The 21,254-nt window shown below is 32.2% G+C and overlaps 4 protein-coding genes across 4 annotated transcripts; 2 read left to right on the plus strand and 2 right to left on the minus strand.

Annotated features, from left to right (window-relative positions):
• Positions 1 to 1,020: 1,020 nt before the first annotated feature.
• On the minus strand, positions 1,021 to 5,913 carry NC2alpha (negative cofactor 2 alpha). The gene is made up of 5 exons (XM_018551670.1): positions 5,647 to 5,913; positions 5,254 to 5,326; positions 3,074 to 3,167; positions 1,584 to 1,754; positions 1,021 to 1,516 (listed from the first exon to the last, which is right to left on the minus strand). The coding sequence occupies exons 1-5, from the start codon at positions 5,686 to 5,688 to the stop codon at positions 1,228 to 1,230; spliced, it is 669 nt and encodes a 222-aa protein (XP_018407172.1). The 5' UTR covers positions 5,689 to 5,913; the 3' UTR covers positions 1,021 to 1,227.
• Positions 5,914 to 6,335: 422 nt separating this feature from the next.
• LOC108783174 (uncharacterized) lies at positions 6,336 to 9,281 on the plus strand. The gene is made up of 5 exons (XM_018551669.1): positions 6,336 to 6,525; positions 6,935 to 7,000; positions 7,066 to 7,313; positions 7,813 to 7,951; positions 9,111 to 9,281. The coding sequence occupies exons 1-5, from the start codon at positions 6,420 to 6,422 to the stop codon at positions 9,275 to 9,277; spliced, it is 726 nt and encodes a 241-aa protein (XP_018407171.1). The 5' UTR covers positions 6,336 to 6,419; the 3' UTR covers positions 9,278 to 9,281.
• Positions 9,282 to 10,994: 1,713 nt separating this feature from the next.
• Positions 10,995 to 13,141, plus strand: LOC108783168 (intraflagellar transport protein 74 homolog). The gene is made up of 2 exons (XM_018551663.1): positions 10,995 to 11,537; positions 11,606 to 13,141. Exons 1-2 carry the CDS (start codon positions 11,095 to 11,097, stop codon positions 13,128 to 13,130), a joined length of 1,968 nt encoding a protein of 655 aa, XP_018407165.1. The 5' UTR covers positions 10,995 to 11,094; the 3' UTR covers positions 13,131 to 13,141.
• A 4,174-nt stretch (positions 13,142 to 17,315) lies between these two features.
• On the minus strand, positions 17,316 to 21,027 carry bsf (bicoid stability factor). The gene is made up of 4 exons (XM_018551664.1): positions 20,587 to 21,027; positions 17,851 to 20,142; positions 17,572 to 17,722; positions 17,316 to 17,473 (listed from the first exon to the last, which is right to left on the minus strand). Exons 1-4 carry the CDS (start codon positions 21,004 to 21,006, stop codon positions 17,316 to 17,318), a joined length of 3,021 nt encoding a protein of 1,006 aa, XP_018407166.1. The 5' UTR covers positions 21,007 to 21,027.
• Positions 21,028 to 21,254: the final 227 nt, after the last annotated feature.

Genomic DNA, 21,254 nt, shown 5'->3' on the forward strand with positions numbered 1-21,254 from the left:
CACAATTACAGCTACAACGATTACACAACATGTTTACATACACATACACTACAACGTTTAAGTCCAGCTTTTGACAATAAGTTTCAACGTATCGCTTAAATAAATTCTTATGCAAATAATACAATAATGTTATTTCAATTCGGATTGCACGCGACGTCTGTATTTGTATAAATTTATCTATATTTCCAAAATAAAATAAGAGATTAAGCAACAGTTAGAAAGTACATATCTTCTAAAAAAATCTTCCAAAAATCATCTCTTAGTTTTTAAAAGAGAATTTATCACTAAATGTTATGTGTTAAGAAGTAGCACAAATTAAATCCAATTTAAGTTTCGCGCTCTTTTGAAATTGATGAAACAGTTAATTTCAGGCTGGGTCATTTTACCTTTCAATAAATCTCAATTTGTTCTCTCTCACTTTCGTTCTCTTTCTTATTCTTTTATTAAATAAATTACAAGAAATTTATCTAAAGGTAGACTAACCAATCAAGAAAGTTGACAAACCAACTTCAGGAAAATTGATAAACAATCAGTTTTAGTAGAGCACAATTAAACTGGAATTTAGCTCGTGTCACTTCTTATGATTCTTTCATCGTATATTCTCTTAGTAATTCTGATAATTTTATACTTATCGACAGATACATGCATTCTAACTCTCTGTATTTAATTTATTACCTAATTATCTTGAAAAAAAGATTTATGTATAAAAAAAATAAATACAGATATCTAGTACAAATCGACATGAAATAATATAGTTGTAAAAAGATATTGTATATTATATTATACATACACACACAACTTATAAACACATACAACTTATAAACAAATGTTACTTAATAGAAAAGCTAAATTTGACATGATAATTAAATATTTTACGTAATTTTACAACGTAATGTCGTGGAAAAAACCAGTGCGCGTATATCTGTAAACAATGATTTAACAAGGGACATTTATTTGCTACAGTTTTCTCCTTTTATTTAAATCTTAATAGATAAAAAATAAGATAATTCCAATTGTGGCTCTAGAATATTTTATTTATAATAGATGTGGCTAAGGAATTGTTTCAATTTGAAAGCATTAAATGATATTAATTTACAAGTGATGTGAGCAATTGTAAGATACTTCTGCATGTACACGCGTTTTTTCTACCGTATTTTAGCTAATCCGTGCGTCACTCGTTTCAACAAGATAAGTTTTTTAACATCCTATATTTCGCGAAAAGGATTACTATGTATCGTAATCCTCGTCAATATTGGCGGTGCGAGCAAAGTTTGACGTTGGCTGGTCGCTCGCGCTTGGGTTAAGCTCTGTATAAAAATTTGGTCGACTAATTTGGAAGGCCATAGGCACAGACATGTTGAATTCCGGAATCTGTGAGATTCCGCCCACTATCGTCGCGGCCCTTTGATTAGAGGGATTCAAATTGTTCGAAACTACGCTTGATCCGTTGTCTCTCATGTTCTTGTGGTTTACATTCATTTCGGTGCTAACTGGTAACCCCAGATACTTTTGATATCTGAAGAAATATGAATTGTAACATTATTGGAAAAATTTTTATACAGGCAAATCAAACAGAAACTCACTCTAATGGATCAAAATGCTGCATCATTGTCGAACACGCTGCATTTGGTGCATTGCTTTGTGATGTTTCTGGTGACATTGGTACTTCGTCATCAGGTCCCGATACATCAGGTAGAGATTTCACTAGATCCTTTAGAAAGTCGAATCGACTTTCCGACAAGATACACTGTTTCCTACAAACATATAAGCTACAGCATATGCTATGCGAGATTCTTTTACTTTGTAACTTTTCTAAGTATTTGTTAATTAAAAAAAATATAATAAACAGGTAAAAGGCTAATAAGAGTCAGACATATAAAATTGAAAATTGTATCAACACAAATATATTGACTTAACTATATATAAAAAATTGACATAAAAATTAAACATTAATAAAATTTGTAATGTGTTGACGAGTATCCAGGTTTCTCAGAACAGTCACTCAATTTTTCTGCTAGTTTCATGTTTTTTGCACATTTTTTATTAATTCTTAACTAAAACCGTCTCTAGTCTGCTATAATGTGTTTCTTCGTATTTAAATTTTGTACATCTGATGATGGCCAAAACCCGTAGCCGAAACATGTAGTGCGCTTTTTACTATTACAATAATATAATAATATAATTTGTTTATTATATTCAACACATTACATATTTTATTAATGTTTAATTTTTATGTCAATTTTTTATATATAGTTAAGTCATATTTGTGTTGATACAATTTTCAATTTTATATGTCTGACTCTTATTAGCCTTTTACCTGTTTATTATATTTTTTCAATACTAAGAGTCCTTTATTTATATATTTAATTTGTTAATTAAGTTTTTTTTTACTATCTCACTAAAGGCCGTATTCATAGTCGCGATAATATCCAAGTTTAGAGTTAGATTTCAGACTTTCACTTGAAAAACGCTTCTCAAATCATGATTTAATAATTTGATTTCTAACTTTGTTTCGAACTTAATTCATCTATTCTGTAACTTTTAACGATAGTTCGGTATCGTTATATTATTGTTGCGCAGCTTTTTCACCATTTAAATCCTTTCACTTGTGCAACGACATCCCTAGCCAGTAAAATTATTATTACAGAATAGACCTATTGAAATAAGGATCATAGATCGATATACGATTATGAATACGAATTTAAGAGTTATAAAGAAAAATTTATTGTATCTATGTGTTGTGAATATTTAAAAAAGTTTTGCAGTATTATAAATATAACGTTTACTTATTTACCATAATAAAACTTAAAAAATAAATAATAAAAATAAGAACCAATAAAAAAATAAAGTTTCAAAAACATAAATTTAAATGTTTTAATTTATTAAAATTTGTAATGTTAAATTTTTTAATACAATTTTGTTGCAATAATTGATTGTAGAAAAATAAAAGTTCTTTCTTTTTTGTATTCTCTTTTCTTTGTAAATAAAAACATAACTTTTATTTTAATTATTAGTGCAACAAATGGGCGATAAGAAAAACTCTGACAGAATGACAATATTACAGTTTACTCACATATGAGATGGACTTAAAGTCTTAGCGTTTTTGGCACTCGTGATCTGCATGGTCTTGGTTAATAAAGAGTGCACAAATAGTTCTAAGGTTCTAGGTAAGCTCCATTAAGGAATAATCGAACTCTTACAAAAAAACATGGTAAATGTAACAAATATATTCTCTATTGTTATCTATGAGGATTCATGCTCGCAAGAAAAAAATGAATAAATGTACTGTTATTTACTAAAGAATATATCCTCCAAAACAAAATTATCCTTTCCTATTATAAACAATACAAGAAAAATAGTAGAGTATTTCTTAGTACTGCTAGGACTTAGATTTAAGCCTTTCTTGAGTTTCTTGAGGAGCTACTCTGCAGCTGAACCACAACAACTCTTTTTTAACATTTCTGTGTGTTTGATCCATATATCTTGCAGCTAGGACAACCCACGGTTGCCAGGTTTCCAGTTTTTTTTACCGGAGACTCCAGTTTTTGGGACCAATCTCTGGTTTTCTGGCTGACGGAAAAAACATCTGGTTTTTCGCTCGCATAGATATTCACTAACTTGACTATCCAATGATCTGTGGAATATTAAATTATGTAGAAAGTAATATGGTAAAAGAATATTTCATCATTCAAAATCAAGTTTTACCATTTAGGACTCTTGTTTTCTAATTATTGTGTAGTGTCGCATAACGATTTTATTCAAAACTTTGTATTGTTTATATCCACGGCTCCTAGCATGCGTATTTCTAATACAATATACAAGTTATTACGAAGAATATTACTAAGGCCTCGGTAGTCTAGAGGCTTAGGACGCTCGCACAAGAGATCCGGGTTTGACCCTGGCCGAAGTATCTTTTGCAATAAATTTATTTACAGTTTTTCAACACATTAACATATTTACAATAAGATATTTAATTGAGCATCAAATTATTAAATTGCTTGTCAATTTAATTTGTGATATTACTACAGTAGTTTAATTGGATTGCGTTTCAAGAATGAAAATAATTTCGGAGCATGGTTTTGAAGATTACATATACTTATGTAGCATGTAAATTCACACAAAGTTATTTTAGCACTTAAGATCTAGCTTGACTGTTTAGGGTCTTTATTTCGTAATTAAAAGAATATTTGTTTTAATAATGAGAAAGTCTGTGATTATGTTTGCACTTTATATTATAATATATAAGAAGATATCTATGCATTACAAGACTCTTAATATTCAAAATATAATAATTAAGAAAAATAATTAATAAAGATCAAACATCCAAAATCAATATCTTATCAATTGAATCAACGCAAATGTATTAATTAAAATTATACACATTAAATAATTGAAAATACAAAGATTAAATAAGAAGAGAATTTAACACTGAGAGAAATACAATAATAAATAAATGTATAATATGTTTTGGCCATCTATTTTGGCCCTCTTTAGATATACAGTTATTTTATTAAAACGCAATAAACCAATAAATAAGACAAACGACGGTTTTATTATTATATTTTAAGACATCTATGATTGTGATATTATATTTAAGATATCTATGATTGTTTGCACTATGTAAGTTTAATAATAAAAAGAAAGTATGCAACAGTAGTTTTATGGATAAAATCCTATAGTTTTTTTTGGAAAACAATGGCCAGCCTCTAATTAGCAAATCTCCAGCATATAGATCTTGGAGGTCCAGCTAGATAGTACTTGAAACCTGGCAACTGTGGGACAGTCTAATAACATTTATCATGTTACTGATAGCTTTTCACTTGATAGCTTTAAACTTGAAGATTCTCTGATTTCCTTCCGTCACAGACATAATGTATTTTACCATCTTATATATACTTCTTAAGTATCTTAATCCTTATTCTAAACTCCTTATCGCTTAAGCAAATTCAATTCCATTTTTGGAAGCTATAGATAACAATATGAGAAAAATATAGGATGCTCCAAAATATTGCTAAAATTCAAAATCTATTGAGACTGAAAGAGATCTCTTTTTCTTCCTTCTCCAACAATCACTTCTGTCATAACTATCTCTTTTTAATATTTCTGTTTCACCCAACATATCTTGTTATATATTATCTTTGACATATGGATACAAACACTGATGCAACTAAGGTGCAAAATATACAAGAGAAAGAAAATGTACACGCACAAGAGAGAGAAAGAGAGAGAAAAGGAGTTATAAGAAAAGGATATAGATTATGATTGGCACTGCCTGGGCGACCTTTCCAACCTCTTCATCAGTCTGCATGATCTTCTTGATACGACCCTGACAACAGACATGCGGGATGTAGGTTTAGGTTATGTCACTCGTACGATAATGTCGCTGCGCTTGGTCTTCGCGTCGAGACACTTCCGTGTCTTCCGATACGTCGGATCAGCGGATCGCGACATTCAGTACAAAAAAAGTAGAGCACGTTTTTCCGTCGCGGTAATCGGACGTCGGAGACGCAAGTCGAGACAATGAAACTCCGGAGTAAGCGTTCGCCTCCTCTTTCTCTCTTCGTCTTTCCACGGCGTCACCGACGCGCGTTCCGCAACGGAACTGGCCGCCGACAGGACGGATTAAAACGGGAAAGATTGGCTTACCGCTGGAAAACGAGCGTTGTATTTTTTCTTCTTGCTGGGCATGCCGTTATCGCGATATGTTACGACGCGATACGGCACGGGGTGACGGTATTGCACGGCGCAACCACCGTAGACGGCGTAAAGTCGCAACAACACTTGCAAAACGCACGCACGCGACACGACGCGATCGCGTGCGTAAACAAACGAGGCGAACAGGCTCGAGGAGGGGAAGAACCAGCGACCGCGTCACGGTAACCTCTTCTCGCACTCAGCATCATAGAGAACCTCTAGAGGCGCGTTCAGATTCCCACCCGGGTGCTCTCCAAGTGTCATGTTATCCTTGTTCAATGTACAATGAACGATAAAGACAGAGTAATATCTGGGTGGCACTCAAGTGAGAATTCTAAACATAGCCTAGGAGAGAGTATCGCCAATTTGGTCATGTGACTGATTGTTATATCCAAAGACACTTTGGTTATATCCGCAACATTTTCAATTTTGTCCAATTTATTATAAATAAACCTTAAAGTGTTTTTTTTTTTTTTTTTTTTAGATGGCGTCACATGGAGCGGAAATTACAGGCGGAACGGAACAGTGAGACCAATCAGAACTCTGCAATCATTACTCCGCTTTCCTTTCTGTGATTGTGATTGGTCTTTCCGTTACATGTGACGCCACCCTGAGTCCGCATTTTCCGCGCTTCATGTAAACGCACCCTGACGCTCATATTTTGAAAGGAATATTATAAATGGTTATAAAATGAAACGCCATATGAGAGAGAGAGAAGCGGGAACATGGATTCTACAGAAATCGATGAATCTATTTTTCTTAATGATGTAAAAAGCAATGAAGTTTATACCATCTTGTTGACTGGAGAAGAAGCAAAATGTTTAGGAGCAGGTAAATTCATTCATTCTTTAGTGTTCTTTTCGGAATTACTATTGGAAATATTTAAGGTTATATTTATTGCTGTTATTTTTTTAAACGGTCACCAGTTTGTAATAACTGTTCCAAAGAGCGCGCATATTGCATTATTCCATTCATATTATTTACCGAATGTTAAACAAAGATCAAATGATCCATCACATGCAATATATGCTTTATGGATCTAGAATTTTTTTCTAATTTTTGAGCTATTAAATTTTGTTTTTCTATTTTTAAATTTCGTTTTTACAACTACAAAACTGAACGAGGTAAAGCATGATAAGTTTAATATATTTGTTTAAATATAACAGCTTTAATAATTTACGTGATGCATAAAGAAAATATTTTATAAGGAATTTCTGATTCTACAATTGTTTTTATTTAGATAATAGCATAAATAAAATACATCATGAAGAGTCTGTACACAATGACCATAGTGACAATGTTGGAGGTATTTTTAACAATATTTTTTAAATAACAAGTGTAATTTGTTAATTAAAAAGATTGTGTTTATAGCTTTTAAATGGTCTCATGAAGCGACTCTTTTATTAATCGAAGAATATAATTTGCGACAACAAGATTTTACCAGTGGAATTATGTCACAGAAGAAGTTATGGTCATTAATTGCAGATCAATTAAAACAACATGAATATAATGTAACTGGACTGCAATGTTTATCTAAGTTTTCTGGTTTGAAACGAACTTATAATAGTATTAAAGAAAGTAACAACAGACATAGATCTAAACCATGGCCATATTTTTCTGTAAGTTATTAAGTTCATATTCAATACAGTCTAATAGCCATCTAAAAGTATTAAGGTTGATATTCATAGCCTGTTCTTATTTCAAAACCATCCTAAGTAATGTCAATCTTAAGATGTTAAAGTACTTTTTTGATCAGTATTTATAGTTGATTCTTATATTTGAGGGAGACTGTTTTAAGTACAGTCTTAAGATATCATAATCCAATCAGAAGGCTAAACTAGCATTTTAAGACATTATTTAAGATGGTCTTAAAATAAGAAAGGACTATGAATACCGTCCTTTAATTTATATAATCATAAGATTGTACTTAAACAATTTTAAATATAAATATCGACTATGAATACCATTCTTAAATACAACAAAATTTTTTAATTTTATATCTGAATCTATGATGATAATTTTTATCAGTGATTAATCAATAATTTGATTATTAGAAGAGTATTTATAATTATTTTTTTATATTCGTACAAAAATATAATTTAAATGAATATCTTTCAGCATATGGATGAATTACTTCAGCCAAAATCATGTACATCACCATTAATGACAGTATTATTGACTGAAAAGAAATATAAGGTACATTCTACATGCAGCACATCTAGTCTAGATACTTGTTTCGAAGATGAGCCAGTGCATAGTAAGTTCATACCAAGTTCTTTATAGTTGTCTGTTTACTTTATAGTATGTTACATTAGATGACAAGAACAAGGCAAAAAGTAAATAAGATAGTAGACATAAATTTTCTTGCTTAAAAGTCTGATTAAATTAGATAGGAAAAAAAATCTGATTGAATCATGTTTTTGATTCATATACAAAATTTCAGATTATTTCTAAATATCTAAAATATTTGATACGTTTTCAATATCTCTATGATAAAAACAAAAATGTACAAAAATCTGGAAAATCTATTAAATATTTCAGGTGAGTAATCTGAAATTACGAATCAAAAACATGATTCAATCAGAATAGAAAGAGTATTTTATCCGATCTTAATGAACTTTATAAGCAAGTGTATACATTTTTGAAAACCAATATAAGATTCGAACTTAAGGCATATGGAGTGGTAATGTAATATACTAACTCTGAACTATAATTGCACTAAATTTGCGGGAATTTTCGATTACCTATCATGAAAGCTTGAAGCTTCTTCTACAAAATTGTTTTTTTAAATTATTCCTACGATTTTTTGTTTCTGAGTTATTTGTGAGTTAAGGAGCATTCTGATTTTGATTGCTCATAACTCCATTAAAAATTATTGTATTGCAATTAAGAAATCAGATTCTTAGAGCTGAAACTTTACACTATCAAATGGTATAATCGCTAATTTTTTAAATGTACAATACTATTTTGAGCTAGAAAATTTGAAACAAACTTTCGAATAACCTAATACGACTCATATCTAATGTCATTTGAGTCTTCACAAGATGTTGGTGTGTGATATAAATTAAGTAAAAGAAATGCTACCGTTCTCCATCAACATTTTTAATGGTGCTTGTTACGTATAAATTTAATTTCAATTATTTTGAGCTGAAATTCTGGATAACATTAATTAATAACATTATATGATATTTTAGTAAAAAGATAGGTCATTAATGAGCAAAAAGTAAGATTAATATATAACTTTATCGGGGTATTTAAAGACTGAAGAAGACTAAGTTAAGTGTGTTGAAACGTTAAAAAAATATTAATCTTACTTTTTGTGCTCGTTAATGACCTATTTTTTTACTAAATTGTTTTGACAATATGGAGCAGGCAATTTACATTATATTACATGATATTATTTATGTTTAATTTAGAAAAATCTCGGCAAATGTCTACTATAGAAGAATATGTGAAAGATCTTCGAAATGAAAGAAAAATTTCAGAAGCAGCTGTTGAGAGGCGTCATAAAGAAAACATAGAATTACGTCATCGATTACTTCATTCATTTGAGAAAATGTTAGATATTTTGAAAAAAAAATAAAACATTAAAAAATATAAAAGTACAAAACCTATTTGATTAATTATATATTGAATTACGAAGCTTCAAACATTTTGATAAACGGACTGTAATCAACAACAAGGATAAAACCGATAAGGCAAAGCAACAAGTAAATCAAAGTTCTTGCTTTAATTAATACTCTATATTTAATATATATAATTAATCATATTTAATATATGGAATGTTTCAATCTTATTAACGAATAGTGAGATCCAACTATTCCCCTCTTTTTGATGAGCTTTTAGTATATTGTTCTCTGGATAAAAATAAGCAACACGTTTCTATCCCATTCTAGAATTAGAAAGAAATAAGGACTAAGTTAACTTAACCTCAGTTAAGAGTTAATCATGAATTGTAAAAAAAAACTTAATTTCATTTCAGATATAATAATGTTACCTTTTTCACCAATTAATGACGTCATTTATTTACTATATATTTACAACATTAAACTTACAGATAAATGACTAATCGACGTACTAACCTTATTAATGATCAATTAATAATGCATGTACAATTTCACGAGCCACTCTAATTGAGCATTTCAGCGATGAAAAGGATCACATAGTCAAAATTAACAAATATTAAACGTCAATTTTAATCACATGATCCTTTTTGTCCCTGAAATGGCCGGTTGAAGCGGTTCGTGAAAATGTACATACCTAGTACGTCATTTATTTATATCATTAATAACACGAAAATAATAAATTTTCGATTTATATGTATAACGTTATATGTGACTGTGACAAATCTACGTTATTTTTACAATAATAAAACATCAGATTCATCAATAATGATTAATTAATTACGTAAAATAGGCGACACCTTGTTATCTGGGTCATAGCATGTTCTCCATATATTTCACAAAGACGGTGAATTTCACTTGTAGTAAGCGTTGTGATTTGTTTGCACTGAACCATGAATAATTGAAAATCGCGTCAAATCTTTTGCCAATCGATAAATTCGGCGCATCATCGCTCATAATAAGATTTTATTGATTCGATTTTTGAATATACAAAATGTTTCTTAAATAGCAAATGCATATAGCGCTATTTCTGATTAAAAATTGAATTAAAAAATCCTCGTTTTGCAATTTTTGCAATGGTTGACGAAATATTAATTTCTAAATACTGAAAAATAAGCGTCTATCCAATCATTAATTATTATTAAAGACTTTAGGACCTAATTTTTAATTAGGAAGAGCGCTATAATAATTAGTATTTGCTCTATTTAAAAAATACTGTATATATATATATATGTATTATATAATTTTTTATAGTTCTGTTATTATCTATAAATATAATAGAATACAATTGATAAGTATATACATATACGCAGAGGACGCAAAGTAATGACTGGGTGAAATTTTTTTACAAAGAGATATTATCTTTCTTATATTGACTCTTTTTTTTGTATAAATCAATTCTCTTTCGTCTCCGAGAATATATAATTTCAATATATATATATAAATTAAATTGCCAAAGAAATTTATCATTATTATTAATAAAAACAATATAATTATACATAATTGTGCATGGTTCTGCATATAGGTAGTAAATTCAACGAGTTCTACGCACCAGTTTCTATGGTTACTATAAACAAAACATTGGTCGCATTCATTGCTATTCCTCATATCGTGATAACTTGTCATTACTATTATTAATACGTACTATACGTAGATGATGCATTGTCAATAGTTGTATTTTTAGTGATCAGACATCTTTTAACTAACATTTAATTTACAATTAACTTGTGATAAACGTCTAACTTTTGATTCTAATCAAAAAGTCCATTTTCGAGAAATGGACTCCGAAAAAAACGATTTTGATAAGAACGGAGAACAGCTGGTTACTAGATGGCGACAAGACCACGAGGATACGCCCAGTACCTCGAACAAAATCGATAGACCACCGACGGGCTTCGTGAGACCTCAAAGCAAATTTGAACGACCAAGATCTCGGCGCGGGCATAAGGACGAATCATCAGAGTATGTCAATTCAGCTACATATCGCTCAGCAACACCCGGACGTCTCGCTCTTGCGAGACCACCATCGGCGTCCCTTGTGTCAAATCGTGCACCGACCGCGGGTCCAGGCGGATTCAGGATAGGTTCCGGACTGAGTCGTTCTGGCACAGGATTGGCCATCGCCAAGCAGTTTAACGTCAGTTTGTTGGATAGACCTATTACACAGCATGGGATAGCAGGCATACGACCGGGTACCACCAGAGGTTTACCGATGACGAGGTAATAGTATTACCTAATCTTGCTGTTAGTACATTCGTACTTATTTTATTAACTTTTCAAATTTCCAGGCAAATTCAAGACAAAAGATACTACGACGGTTTGCTGCAGCTGAAAATAAGAGAACTAACGCAAGAAATTGGAATGATAGTGAAGGACATTGAGGTACAGAACAAGGAGAAAGCTACTTTCTTGCATTATGATAAGAGAGCCAAGAGCCTTGCCGCAGAGTTGACGACTCTACAGGCTGAGTTAGCGGATTACAATCTTGTCGTGGATAAAATGACTTTAGATGTAAACAAAGAGGCGATCGAAGAAGAGGCTAAGGAGATGATGCTGATGAATGAACGTAGGACGGTAGAAGTCGAGCGGATGTTTGAGCAACGAAAGCAGATGGAACAAAAACTGCATGAGATAGAAAAGGATATCGAGAATGAGAGAAAAAGGACTGATCATATCATTGAGAGTATGGATCCACATACAAAAGACAAATATGATAACCTGTTCCGACAGAGGACAGAATTGCAGGAACAAGCACAACAGATACAGCGTGAATTGGACGAACTATCAAAAGAGCAAACATATTTGGAGGAGCAGATCGCTCTCTCGCCATTAAAGCAAGAGGCGGTGAAGCTGCAAGTGAGAATCATCGAAGCAGAGGAGAAACGAGACAAACTACGGGACGAAGAGCGTAAAAGATTATCACCAGAAGATGAGAAAGATCAACTGTTACAAAAAATCAAACGTGACAATACCGACATTGCCGCGACAGAGGCGCAGATAGTCGAGAAGGAGAAAAAGGTGACAGAACTCGAGCAACAACTGGAACAGCTGGAGACCGACATGGAAGATAATCAATCGGAGAAGCAAATCAAATATCAGGAATTGCGTAAGCGCGAAGAGATAATGGAGGAGTTTATGTCTACATATGAACAGAACAAACAAGAGGAAATGGAAAAACTAGAAAAACTCGAGAAGGAGATCGTTGACAAACTGGAGACCATGGCAAACGCGGTAGAGAATAACGAGTATCTCACGGAAGCTGAAGAAACAGCTATTTTACGTGATAAATTCCCATACAACGAATACGAGACTGTGCATCACGATGATGAATTCGAAGAGCTGAAGAAAGATTATGCAATTATGCAACAGACGTTCAATAGACTAAGAATTCTAGAGGAGAAGCTGCAGCTAGAATCCAAGTTGATGAAAGAAAAGCTGAAGAAACAACAGAGCGAATTGATCGTCCTAGAGGATCTGGACGGTTTGAAAACACGAAATGAACTCGAACGGGACGAGTTAATTACTGAACGAGAAGGACTGGTGTCCGAAGAATCGATCTGCGAGGACGAGGTCAAATCATTGCATGCGGAATATAATGAACTCAAAGAGCGAGTGGAAAAATATGTGATTTATCCAGAGATCAGTAATCTAGAAGATAAATTAGAAAAAGTAAAAGAAGAAAATAAAAAAATTGAGGAATTCATAGCTAAAGAAAAGGAGCGCGTTAATTATGAGCCGCTCAAAGAGAAAGCTTTTGAACTTATTAATAATTATGGAGCGTTACTTCAAGAGAATCTCAAATCTCTTTATTAAATAAATGTACTTTACACACTCTCTCTGTTTCTATATGTATAATTAACACTTCTATATTCATCTTCCAATAGTATTTATACTAAAACAATAATAAAGTAAATATAAATAATAATAAAAAATACTATCAAAATGATAACAAAATTCTCAGAATCAAAAATCTTATTTTTCCATACTTTATTTCCTTAATGGCTTCAGTACTTAACTGAAAACGCTTACCGCGCGACAAAATGTTACGCGGTAGCCAATAAGCTTAGAGCTCCTAAGATGTTTATTGGTTACCGCGTCGCATTTGGCCGCACGACAAGCATTTCCGCGTTCAATGTACAGAAACCATAAACTTCTGTTCATTTATAACTGTTATCTCAAATTATGATGTCAAAAGCGAGAAAAAATATACATAATAAAAATTCTTGCAAAATATATTGAAATAAAAATGTGTTTCGATAAAACACAATACACAATTGATAGAACTGACTTTTAAAATCTGTATAAAAAAAACTTTCTTTTTGGAGTAATATTACGTTAAACGACTTGCAAGGTTGCAAGATCGAGCACATAGTATAGTTTAAAATAATTACTGCTTTGTCTACTATTCTAAATTTTCGCTCAGCATTCGTATACGTATGACGTATAAAATATATTGTAGATCAATATAAATCTTTTTTTAAGCTTTTAATCTTATTTTTATAAAATCAGTATTGTACGTTCACGTAATCTGAAAGATGATGCACTGTCATTGTCTATACACCAGTTACAAAACTTTCGAATCCTTTCGAAACTTTATTCTAATCCACAGCTTGATCTCTCTTTCGTTAGTTTTCAAAGTATAATAGCATTAGAACCGTCGAGGTATTTCACTAGCAATAGGGTTAATTGAAGATGATGAAGAATAGATTAGTAGAGCAATGAATGAAACTGAAAGATGGATGATGCCTCACAATTACGCAAAATGAATAAATTCAAAATGGCAGAACTAATATGGCGGATGGAAATGTAACAGAATCCAAAAAGTGTTTAAGGGGATGCTGGAGTGTCCTGTTTTACTCAAAATTTTTGGAGACATTTTTAATTGCCTTTATGGATCGAAAATTCCTTCTCCACAATTAAATTAAAGTATCGACAATATAACATAGTCCGCTTCATTCATTTTAATATGAAAAACAAAAAAAAATTAAACTTACAGTTTTGTTATCGGCTTCTACAGTCGACTCGCCACATATATATGCTGCATATAATAATTTCGGGTCTTGCACATTAAAAAACGGTATCAATCGGACAACAGGAATCCTCAAGGAACAATACTATGCTTGGAGAAACGAGCTAAGTGCTTTAGTATAAGAGCACGAAGTCTCCAAAAATTTTGTTGATATGCTACGAGTGAAATTGACGTGAAATTGACCACATAACCTTACATTCAAAAGATATATAGGATATAGTAGAACAAGAAATGTATATAACACGTTTTACTTAATGGCTTATTTAATATACGTAATGTTTTTACTTAATGTATGTAAATACTTTCATGATGTATGTAATATTTTAATTCCAATTAAAATATTACACACATCATGAAAATATCCTGTTTTATCGACATCAATTAAGTTCGGCCGTCTCTCCAGCATCGCCTTAACTAATTTTTAATATAAGGAAGGATTATAATAACAGAATAGAAGAAAATAGAAGCAAAAGAACACGTGCTTGTATCATGTTTTACAAAAGGTTTAAAAAATAATAGTTAAAGGGTTTAATGTGGTTGCTGAATCAGAATCGAAGTAAAAAAAGAGAAAATATATAATTGCAAATTCAATATGACGCAAAGAAATGTAATTATAATTTAAAGTTTAATCGAGCTTTGGTGAAAATTTTGTAAGAGAAAATTATATGGTCGTTCAAAAAAAAAAGAATCGTGCGCGTAGCGCGTTGATAATAAGAAAGTATAATGCGAGAATCTTCTTAATAAGTCATATCGCTCTTGCAGATATTTCGTCTTTTAGAAAGACAAAATAAACTTTTAAACATTTTAATCACTTGTTTATTTGACTGATCTATCGTGACAACTATTTACTTTTCATAACAACTATTTAGCTTTTTTATATATTTCTTTTGATAAATCGCACAAAACAAAAGTGGAAATGTACATTATTTGAAAAAGAAGAAATTAATAGTTGTCAGGCACATGTCGAGTCGAGGATTGGCTTTAGATTCGATTTAAGGTTCGGCTTGAGGTTTCGCTAATTTGGATGTTTTTTTAAAATATAACAACTGCAACTGATGATACAATACATATAATCATTTGGAGCATTTTAAATAGCTTATTATGAGTATAACGCGTGAATATTTGATAAATATGCGCATGATTCGACAAAATTATTCTATTGTAGAAAATAATTTTAAGTAGCAATAAGCGGTACTTGAATGATCACTTAAAGTAAAGTCGACTTTCGTGGAACGATAATATCTGTATTGAATAGTACTTGATGTATTATAAAACTATCCATATGTAACCTTATTTTGCACAAAATTCCAGGGAATGGAAGTAACTCGTTACTTAATTGTAACGAAGTTACAGTTACAATTAAGTTACTTTTTTGGTAACTTTACTGGTAGCTGCATACGTTACTTTCTTTTTTTGGTAACTGTAACGGTAACGAGTTACATTTTTTGGATAACGGTAACGAAATTTACAGTTACTTTTGTCGTTACTTTGCACACGATTGAACACGGTTCGATTGGATACATGCCATTTATAGCGCTTATCAATAAGACTTGAAAGCCCTTATAGACATTTGGCCGTCATGATTCAGTAATTATTTTACACTTCTATCTGCTATGTAATACATAGGACATACAAATATTTCAGTTTGCTGCATATTTTACAGGTTTAAAAATTTTTTTTAAATTAAATAAAAGTAAAATGAGAAGAGCTACGAATCCAAAAGCGAAACAGTTTATTTCCAATAAGACGATGACAATAAGTGTCGAAACGTCGTTTGTTTTATCTTTTTTTATCCATGTATTGTTCTAATATATGTATATGGGACATTTCACGCCAAGTGGGCCACCCATTTTACGAAGTTCCATGGATTTTATTCATATTGCGTGAACTTGAACAGTTTGATGAATAAAGACTCTATGCCAAATAATATACCTGTAGGCCAACTGGTTACCGAACTGTAGAACCGTCAATTTTTGGGCTTTCTCGTTGCAGCGCTCTTTTCGCTTGTCGTTGGCATGAAAGGCAATTTTGAAAATAAAGTGCAGACGTATTCTTATAGAAAATTGAACGCTCTTTCACGTAAGAATATTCTTTTTTCGATTAGACCGGTTTACGATGATGTTTTTCAGTTTTGAACTTTTCAAAATGGCGGCGCGCTTAAAAGGCCGCTCTCAATTTTCTTTTAATATAGCTCAAAATGTAGCGCCAGGTATCTACTTTGTTATTCTAAAAGGACTTAATGAGTCACGCATTCGTTTGGAAGTAAGAGCTAGAAAAGTGAGTGCCGCGGCAGGGTGACGGAGCAACATTGCCTCACTTTCCTAGCTCTTACTCCCAAACGAATGCATGTCCCATTAAGTCCTTTTAGAATAACAAGGTAGAGACCTGGGGCTACATTTTGAGCTATATTAAAAGAAAATTGAAAGCGGCCTTTTAGGCGCGCCGCCATTTTGAAAACTTCAAACTGATAAACATCATCGTAAACCGGTCTGATCGAAAAAAAGAGTATTCTTACGTGAAAGAGCGTTAAATTTTCTATAAGAAAACGTTTACATTTCATTTTCAAACTTGCCTCTCATGCCCACTAATGACAAGCGAAAAGAGCGCTGCGACGAGAAAGCCCAAAAATTGGGTGGCCCACTTGGTATGGAATGCCCCATATGTACTCGTATACATTTAATTACATTGTCATCGTCGTTCTTATCGGAAATAAACTGTTTCATTTTTGGTAAAAACTCGTAACCCTTCTCAGTTTACTTTTATTTAATTTATTATTTGAGCCATTCTACATTGTCTTTTTTTTAAAATAAAACTATATATTTGTCCGTGTTACGTATAAAAAAAAATGCAAAAGTACTTAAACAATAATTTTTGCGTTTTGTCATTTCCAATGTTATAATCCAAGATGGTGTAATGATAAAATAATCAAAAGTTTTAATATTTATTTACTAATTAGTAATCACTAATGTTTATTTTATTTTTATTCTGTCCAATTCAGGAGGGAGCGACATTTTATTTGACAATAAAAATGGAATAAAATTCTTTTCAAACTGTTTGGAGGGCTTGATATTCTTTGTGCACATAATGTTCCATAATTCTAAAGCACGATTGCAGTCTCCCATTTTATCTGCAAATGTAAATATTAGACGTTTACATTTGGATTGTTTAAATAAATTTTATATAAAGTTTATATAAACTTTAAAATGAAGAGAGAACATAGCTTACTATAAGCAGAAAGGAGCGCTTCACACATCATATTTTGATTCACATGAATAGCATCGGTTACTTCAAGAATATTTTGTAAACCGTCTATAATACTGTTACTTTCTACGTTATTAAGATAGTACATAAGGCAATTCATGGACAGCGTATTATTCTGTAATAGAAAAATTAGAAAGTTTGATGAAAGGAAATGTAAAAATGTTATCTAAAACCAGTTTTGTGATTAAACTGCAAATCAGAGAAATATAAGTTAAATGCCGTAATTAAAAACATTTCGGTTACCTGTAATAAAATTTGTAATTTCTCCGTTTTGTTCAATGTCGCTAATGCTATCGCCAATATCGTGTTTGCTGTTTGTTCAGAATAAATAGTATTTATTATATCATACACATGATTTATCCAGTTATCCGCATCGTGTAATTTTGAACTGTATTTTTGCTCCAACAATAATATCAATACTTCCAATATCAACGGCATCTTATGAAATTTTTGCGCGCATTTTGAGAGTACATCCACGGCTTCTAAAATGTTGCGTTTTAATGACATTGCTACCAGCGGTTTTAGCAACTCCATGGTTACTTGACAATAATTTTTTTCTAAAAGCAAATTTAACATATCCTTCGTGCGATCATGATACTGACTCTGTGCTAGAGTTTGCAGAAGTATACAACAATACTTCTGCGCGTCTACTTTAAAATCAATGATGTTGAGTGTATTAATAATATCAAAAGCTTTTGTGAGTTTATTTGCCTTCACCAATGCGGTGGCATACATCACAATTTTCATTCTGTCAATCTGGAATTTATTAGGCATAATCTGCAATTCGGGTAACAGTGCTTCAGCCTCGTTCAATTTGTCATTCTTCACATATAATTCAAATAAAATAGACTTCATGTTAGGTGTCCATTCGTACTGGCACGCATCATATTCTTGTTTTATTTCTTCGACTTTTTTAATATTGTTCTCAAAACAATATGAGATTAGCATTTTCTGCAAAATAAATTTAATTCGGTCTTTGTAGACTGAATCAGTGGAATTCTTCAATTCCACTAGATAATATGTTAATTCTTTAGTGTTCATGTACTTCAAGTGTGACATGATCGACAAATCTTTCATAGAAGAATCAACTAAATTGTCTATTAGAGTTATCACCTTTGGTGTAAGATTAAAATTTTTATTCTTTTTTAGTCTGTTCTTGAGAATGTTTGCATCAAATTGCGATATCTTTATTTCATATATTTTTAATTCATCCAGAAGAAGTTGTAGATCTTCTATATAAATCGGATATTCAATTTTTATCAATGATTTCAACAATGTACCGACAAAATCATGACCTTGTGGAAATGTCGTCAATAACAGTACACAGGTTTTGAAGTCTTTAGTATCGAAATAAGCGTGTACTAATGGTTTCATCAATTCCTTATAATATACTTTGTAACGTATAGAGGACGTGCACAGTAGCACTAAATCCTGCAGCCGATTTTGCTGCAGCAGAAAAGACAATAAAGGCGTAAATATGATATCACCTTCTACACCACTCAGTAACAGTTTCTGTAAAGTGATAACTGGATCAGTAGTATTTACATATGGATATATGTAATGAAGCAATGTGTCTGAATCTATTTTTACATCAGTGTTCACCATAGATTTCACGAGTGAATATATCTCAGCCTCTCCCTTATTATTGTATGCTGTTATCAGTAAAGGCCAATAATAATGCGGTCGTATCTCTATTTTTTTCTGTCTCATTACATCGAATATCGCAAAACATAGTTTCTCTCTACCCAACTTCAAACCTATCTCCGCTACGTCGAGCAATGCTTGATTGCAACCAGATTCAACAAAGTCGTTTGCATACTTAATAATATTATCAATCGGCGCGTTTAATATTATTAATTCGTTCATGAAACTATTTACAAAACTCTGTGTAATCTCCTTTGTCACCGCGTCGTTCATCGCAATACAATTTATGATAGTTTGAGCGTCCGCAACTTGATTGGCACGTATCAGTTCTGTAATCATCTTGAAGATCTCAGTCTGAAGCATAGGTACTGAGGTCATTAAAAAATTCAAAACAACTGGGATATGCCTGCTGTTATTGGATATGCTCAGAATCTTTATTATCCTCAAAAGATTCACATTGTCTTGTGGCTCTTCGTTCAATATCTTAATTAAATTCGGAATATCACCAACTCTTGCATATCCACATGCCAGCTCGCCATATGCCTTGGTTGTGGGTAGTTTTACCTCTCGCATTAGTGTTATCATTTGCTCAACCTTGACAATATCATTCTTTGTCATGTAAATCCGTACTAACGCATTGACTGCCTCCTCATAGATGGTTACATTCTTATCCTTTGTAACAGATAAGATATCCCATAGGTGTTCACTATTATTTGTCTTTGTGGCTATATTTAACAGTAAACGATAAGTATTTTCATCTGGCTCCACACTCATATTTTCTAAGAACTTCTTGGGATTCACAGATAAAGAGTTATCTTCATTAACACCTAACAAAGTGTTGTAATACTCCAAAGAGATTGTTCCATCATTCTTCTTTGCCAAACGCCACACCTAAACACGAAAATAATTTATTTGGTCAATCTTTCTGTTTTGTTTCAATTAAAATACTACTATTACATAATTTTTTGTCTATGTAACATCCTAGACAGTAAAATGCTAGCAGTATACCAGCAAACTTGATTGCTTTTTTAGCAGAATCCTATCCACAGTGTCTCTTTAAACTTAATTTTTATCATTAAGACTTATTAGCCATAATATAACAACAAAATATAGCAAAAACATGCCTGTTATCATGTTATAATGCAGAGCCTGTTCATTTTCTAATACATTTCTGTATCAAAATTTCAATATAAAAAATGGATTATGTACAGCTATTGCTAGACTTTTACTAACATAATATGCAACACAGTTTGAAATACATGTTCTTGATAGATTTGGCTATCTGGGATTATATATTCACAATTATATTTTAAGGGAAAACAAATTACGCCATACCTGGCCTGCTAAATTATCCCTTTCCGTTGCCTCTAAATCGCACAGTAGATTGCCGCAGCATTTCAGTAATAGAATGCCAACATCTTGAGGCAACTGATAGTTGTTTTTATTGCATAAATTGATAACTTCCTTTAGACCATCTGCTGAAACTCGGCCCTTCTTAATATCATCACAAAATGACATCAGTTTATGATCAACAATGTCGGATTGTGATGACTGCGGCACCGTCGTGCTGTATGTCCTGTTGCACGCTGCGATGTAAATTTCAGGTCGCAGGTTCCGAGGATGCATGTATTCGAGAACATAACCTCCGCATTGTGACGAACGATTAGTTATTCCGCATCGCGACAAATGCAGCTGCGAGCGACCAAGGAATATCAAATATCTTCTTAAATACAGTACCTTATCGATCTCGATCATCTTCAGATCAGCGTTTGTCAGCGTTGACGAAAAAGAATGATAGTAGACGTTACAAACACGTCATTACACAACACATAAATATTAAATTGCATTAAATCGCCGAGCAGCGAGCTATCCCGTAGCCCGTAGTACACCGTAGTAGGAACACAGTATATACAGTAGCGCAACTGTCGGCACCTTTGATGTAAAGCGGGGAGCCAGGAAGTAAGATATAAGGAGACTCCACTCCGTAAAATAAAAGTGGACCC

Source organism: Cyphomyrmex costatus, unplaced genomic scaffold (assembly GCF_001594065.2).
Source record: "Cyphomyrmex costatus isolate MS0001 unplaced genomic scaffold, Ccosl1.0 scaffold143, whole genome shotgun sequence".
Lineage (NCBI taxonomy): Eukaryota > Metazoa > Arthropoda > Insecta > Hymenoptera > Formicidae > Cyphomyrmex > Cyphomyrmex costatus.

Bases quoted from the DNA above. Each gene is read 5' to 3' on its own strand.
- NC2alpha (XM_018551670.1), bottom strand. From the start codon at position 5,688: ATGCCCAGCAAGAAGAAAAAATACAACGCTCGTTTTCCAGCG. The intron at 5,327-5,646 runs GTAAGCCAATCT...GTCTGTTGTCAG, and splicing joins ACAACGCTCGTTTTCCAGCG to GGTCGTATCAAGAAGATCAT. The intron at 1,755-3,073 runs GTGAGTAAACTG...ATATGTTTGTAG, and splicing joins ACTTTAAGTCCATCTCATAT to GAAACAGTGTATCTTGTCGG.
- LOC108783174 (XM_018551669.1), top strand. From the start codon at position 6,420: ATGGATTCTACAGAAATCGATGAATCTATTTTTCTTAATGATGTAAAA. The intron at 7,001-7,065 runs GTATTTTTAACA...TTGTGTTTATAG, and splicing joins CCATAGTGACAATGTTGGAG to CTTTTAAATGGTCTCATGAA. The intron at 7,952-9,110 runs GTAAGTTCATAC...TGTTTAATTTAG, and splicing joins CGAAGATGAGCCAGTGCATA to AAAAATCTCGGCAAATGTCT.
- LOC108783168 (XM_018551663.1), top strand. From the start codon at position 11,095: ATGGACTCCGAAAAAAACGATTTTGATAAGAACGGAGAACAGCTGGTT. The intron at 11,538-11,605 runs GTAATAGTATTA...TCAAATTTCCAG, and splicing joins AGAGGTTTACCGATGACGAG to GCAAATTCAAGACAAAAGAT.
- bsf (XM_018551664.1), bottom strand. From the start codon at position 21,006: ATGATCGAGATCGATAAGGTACTGTATTTAAGAAGATATTTGATATTC. The intron at 20,143-20,586 runs GTATGGCGTAAT...TTTCGTGTTTAG, and splicing joins GGGATAATTTAGCAGGCCAG to GTGTGGCGTTTGGCAAAGAA. The intron at 17,723-17,850 runs GTAACCGAAATG...TTTCTATTACAG, and splicing joins AATTACAAATTTTATTACAG to AATAATACGCTGTCCATGAA.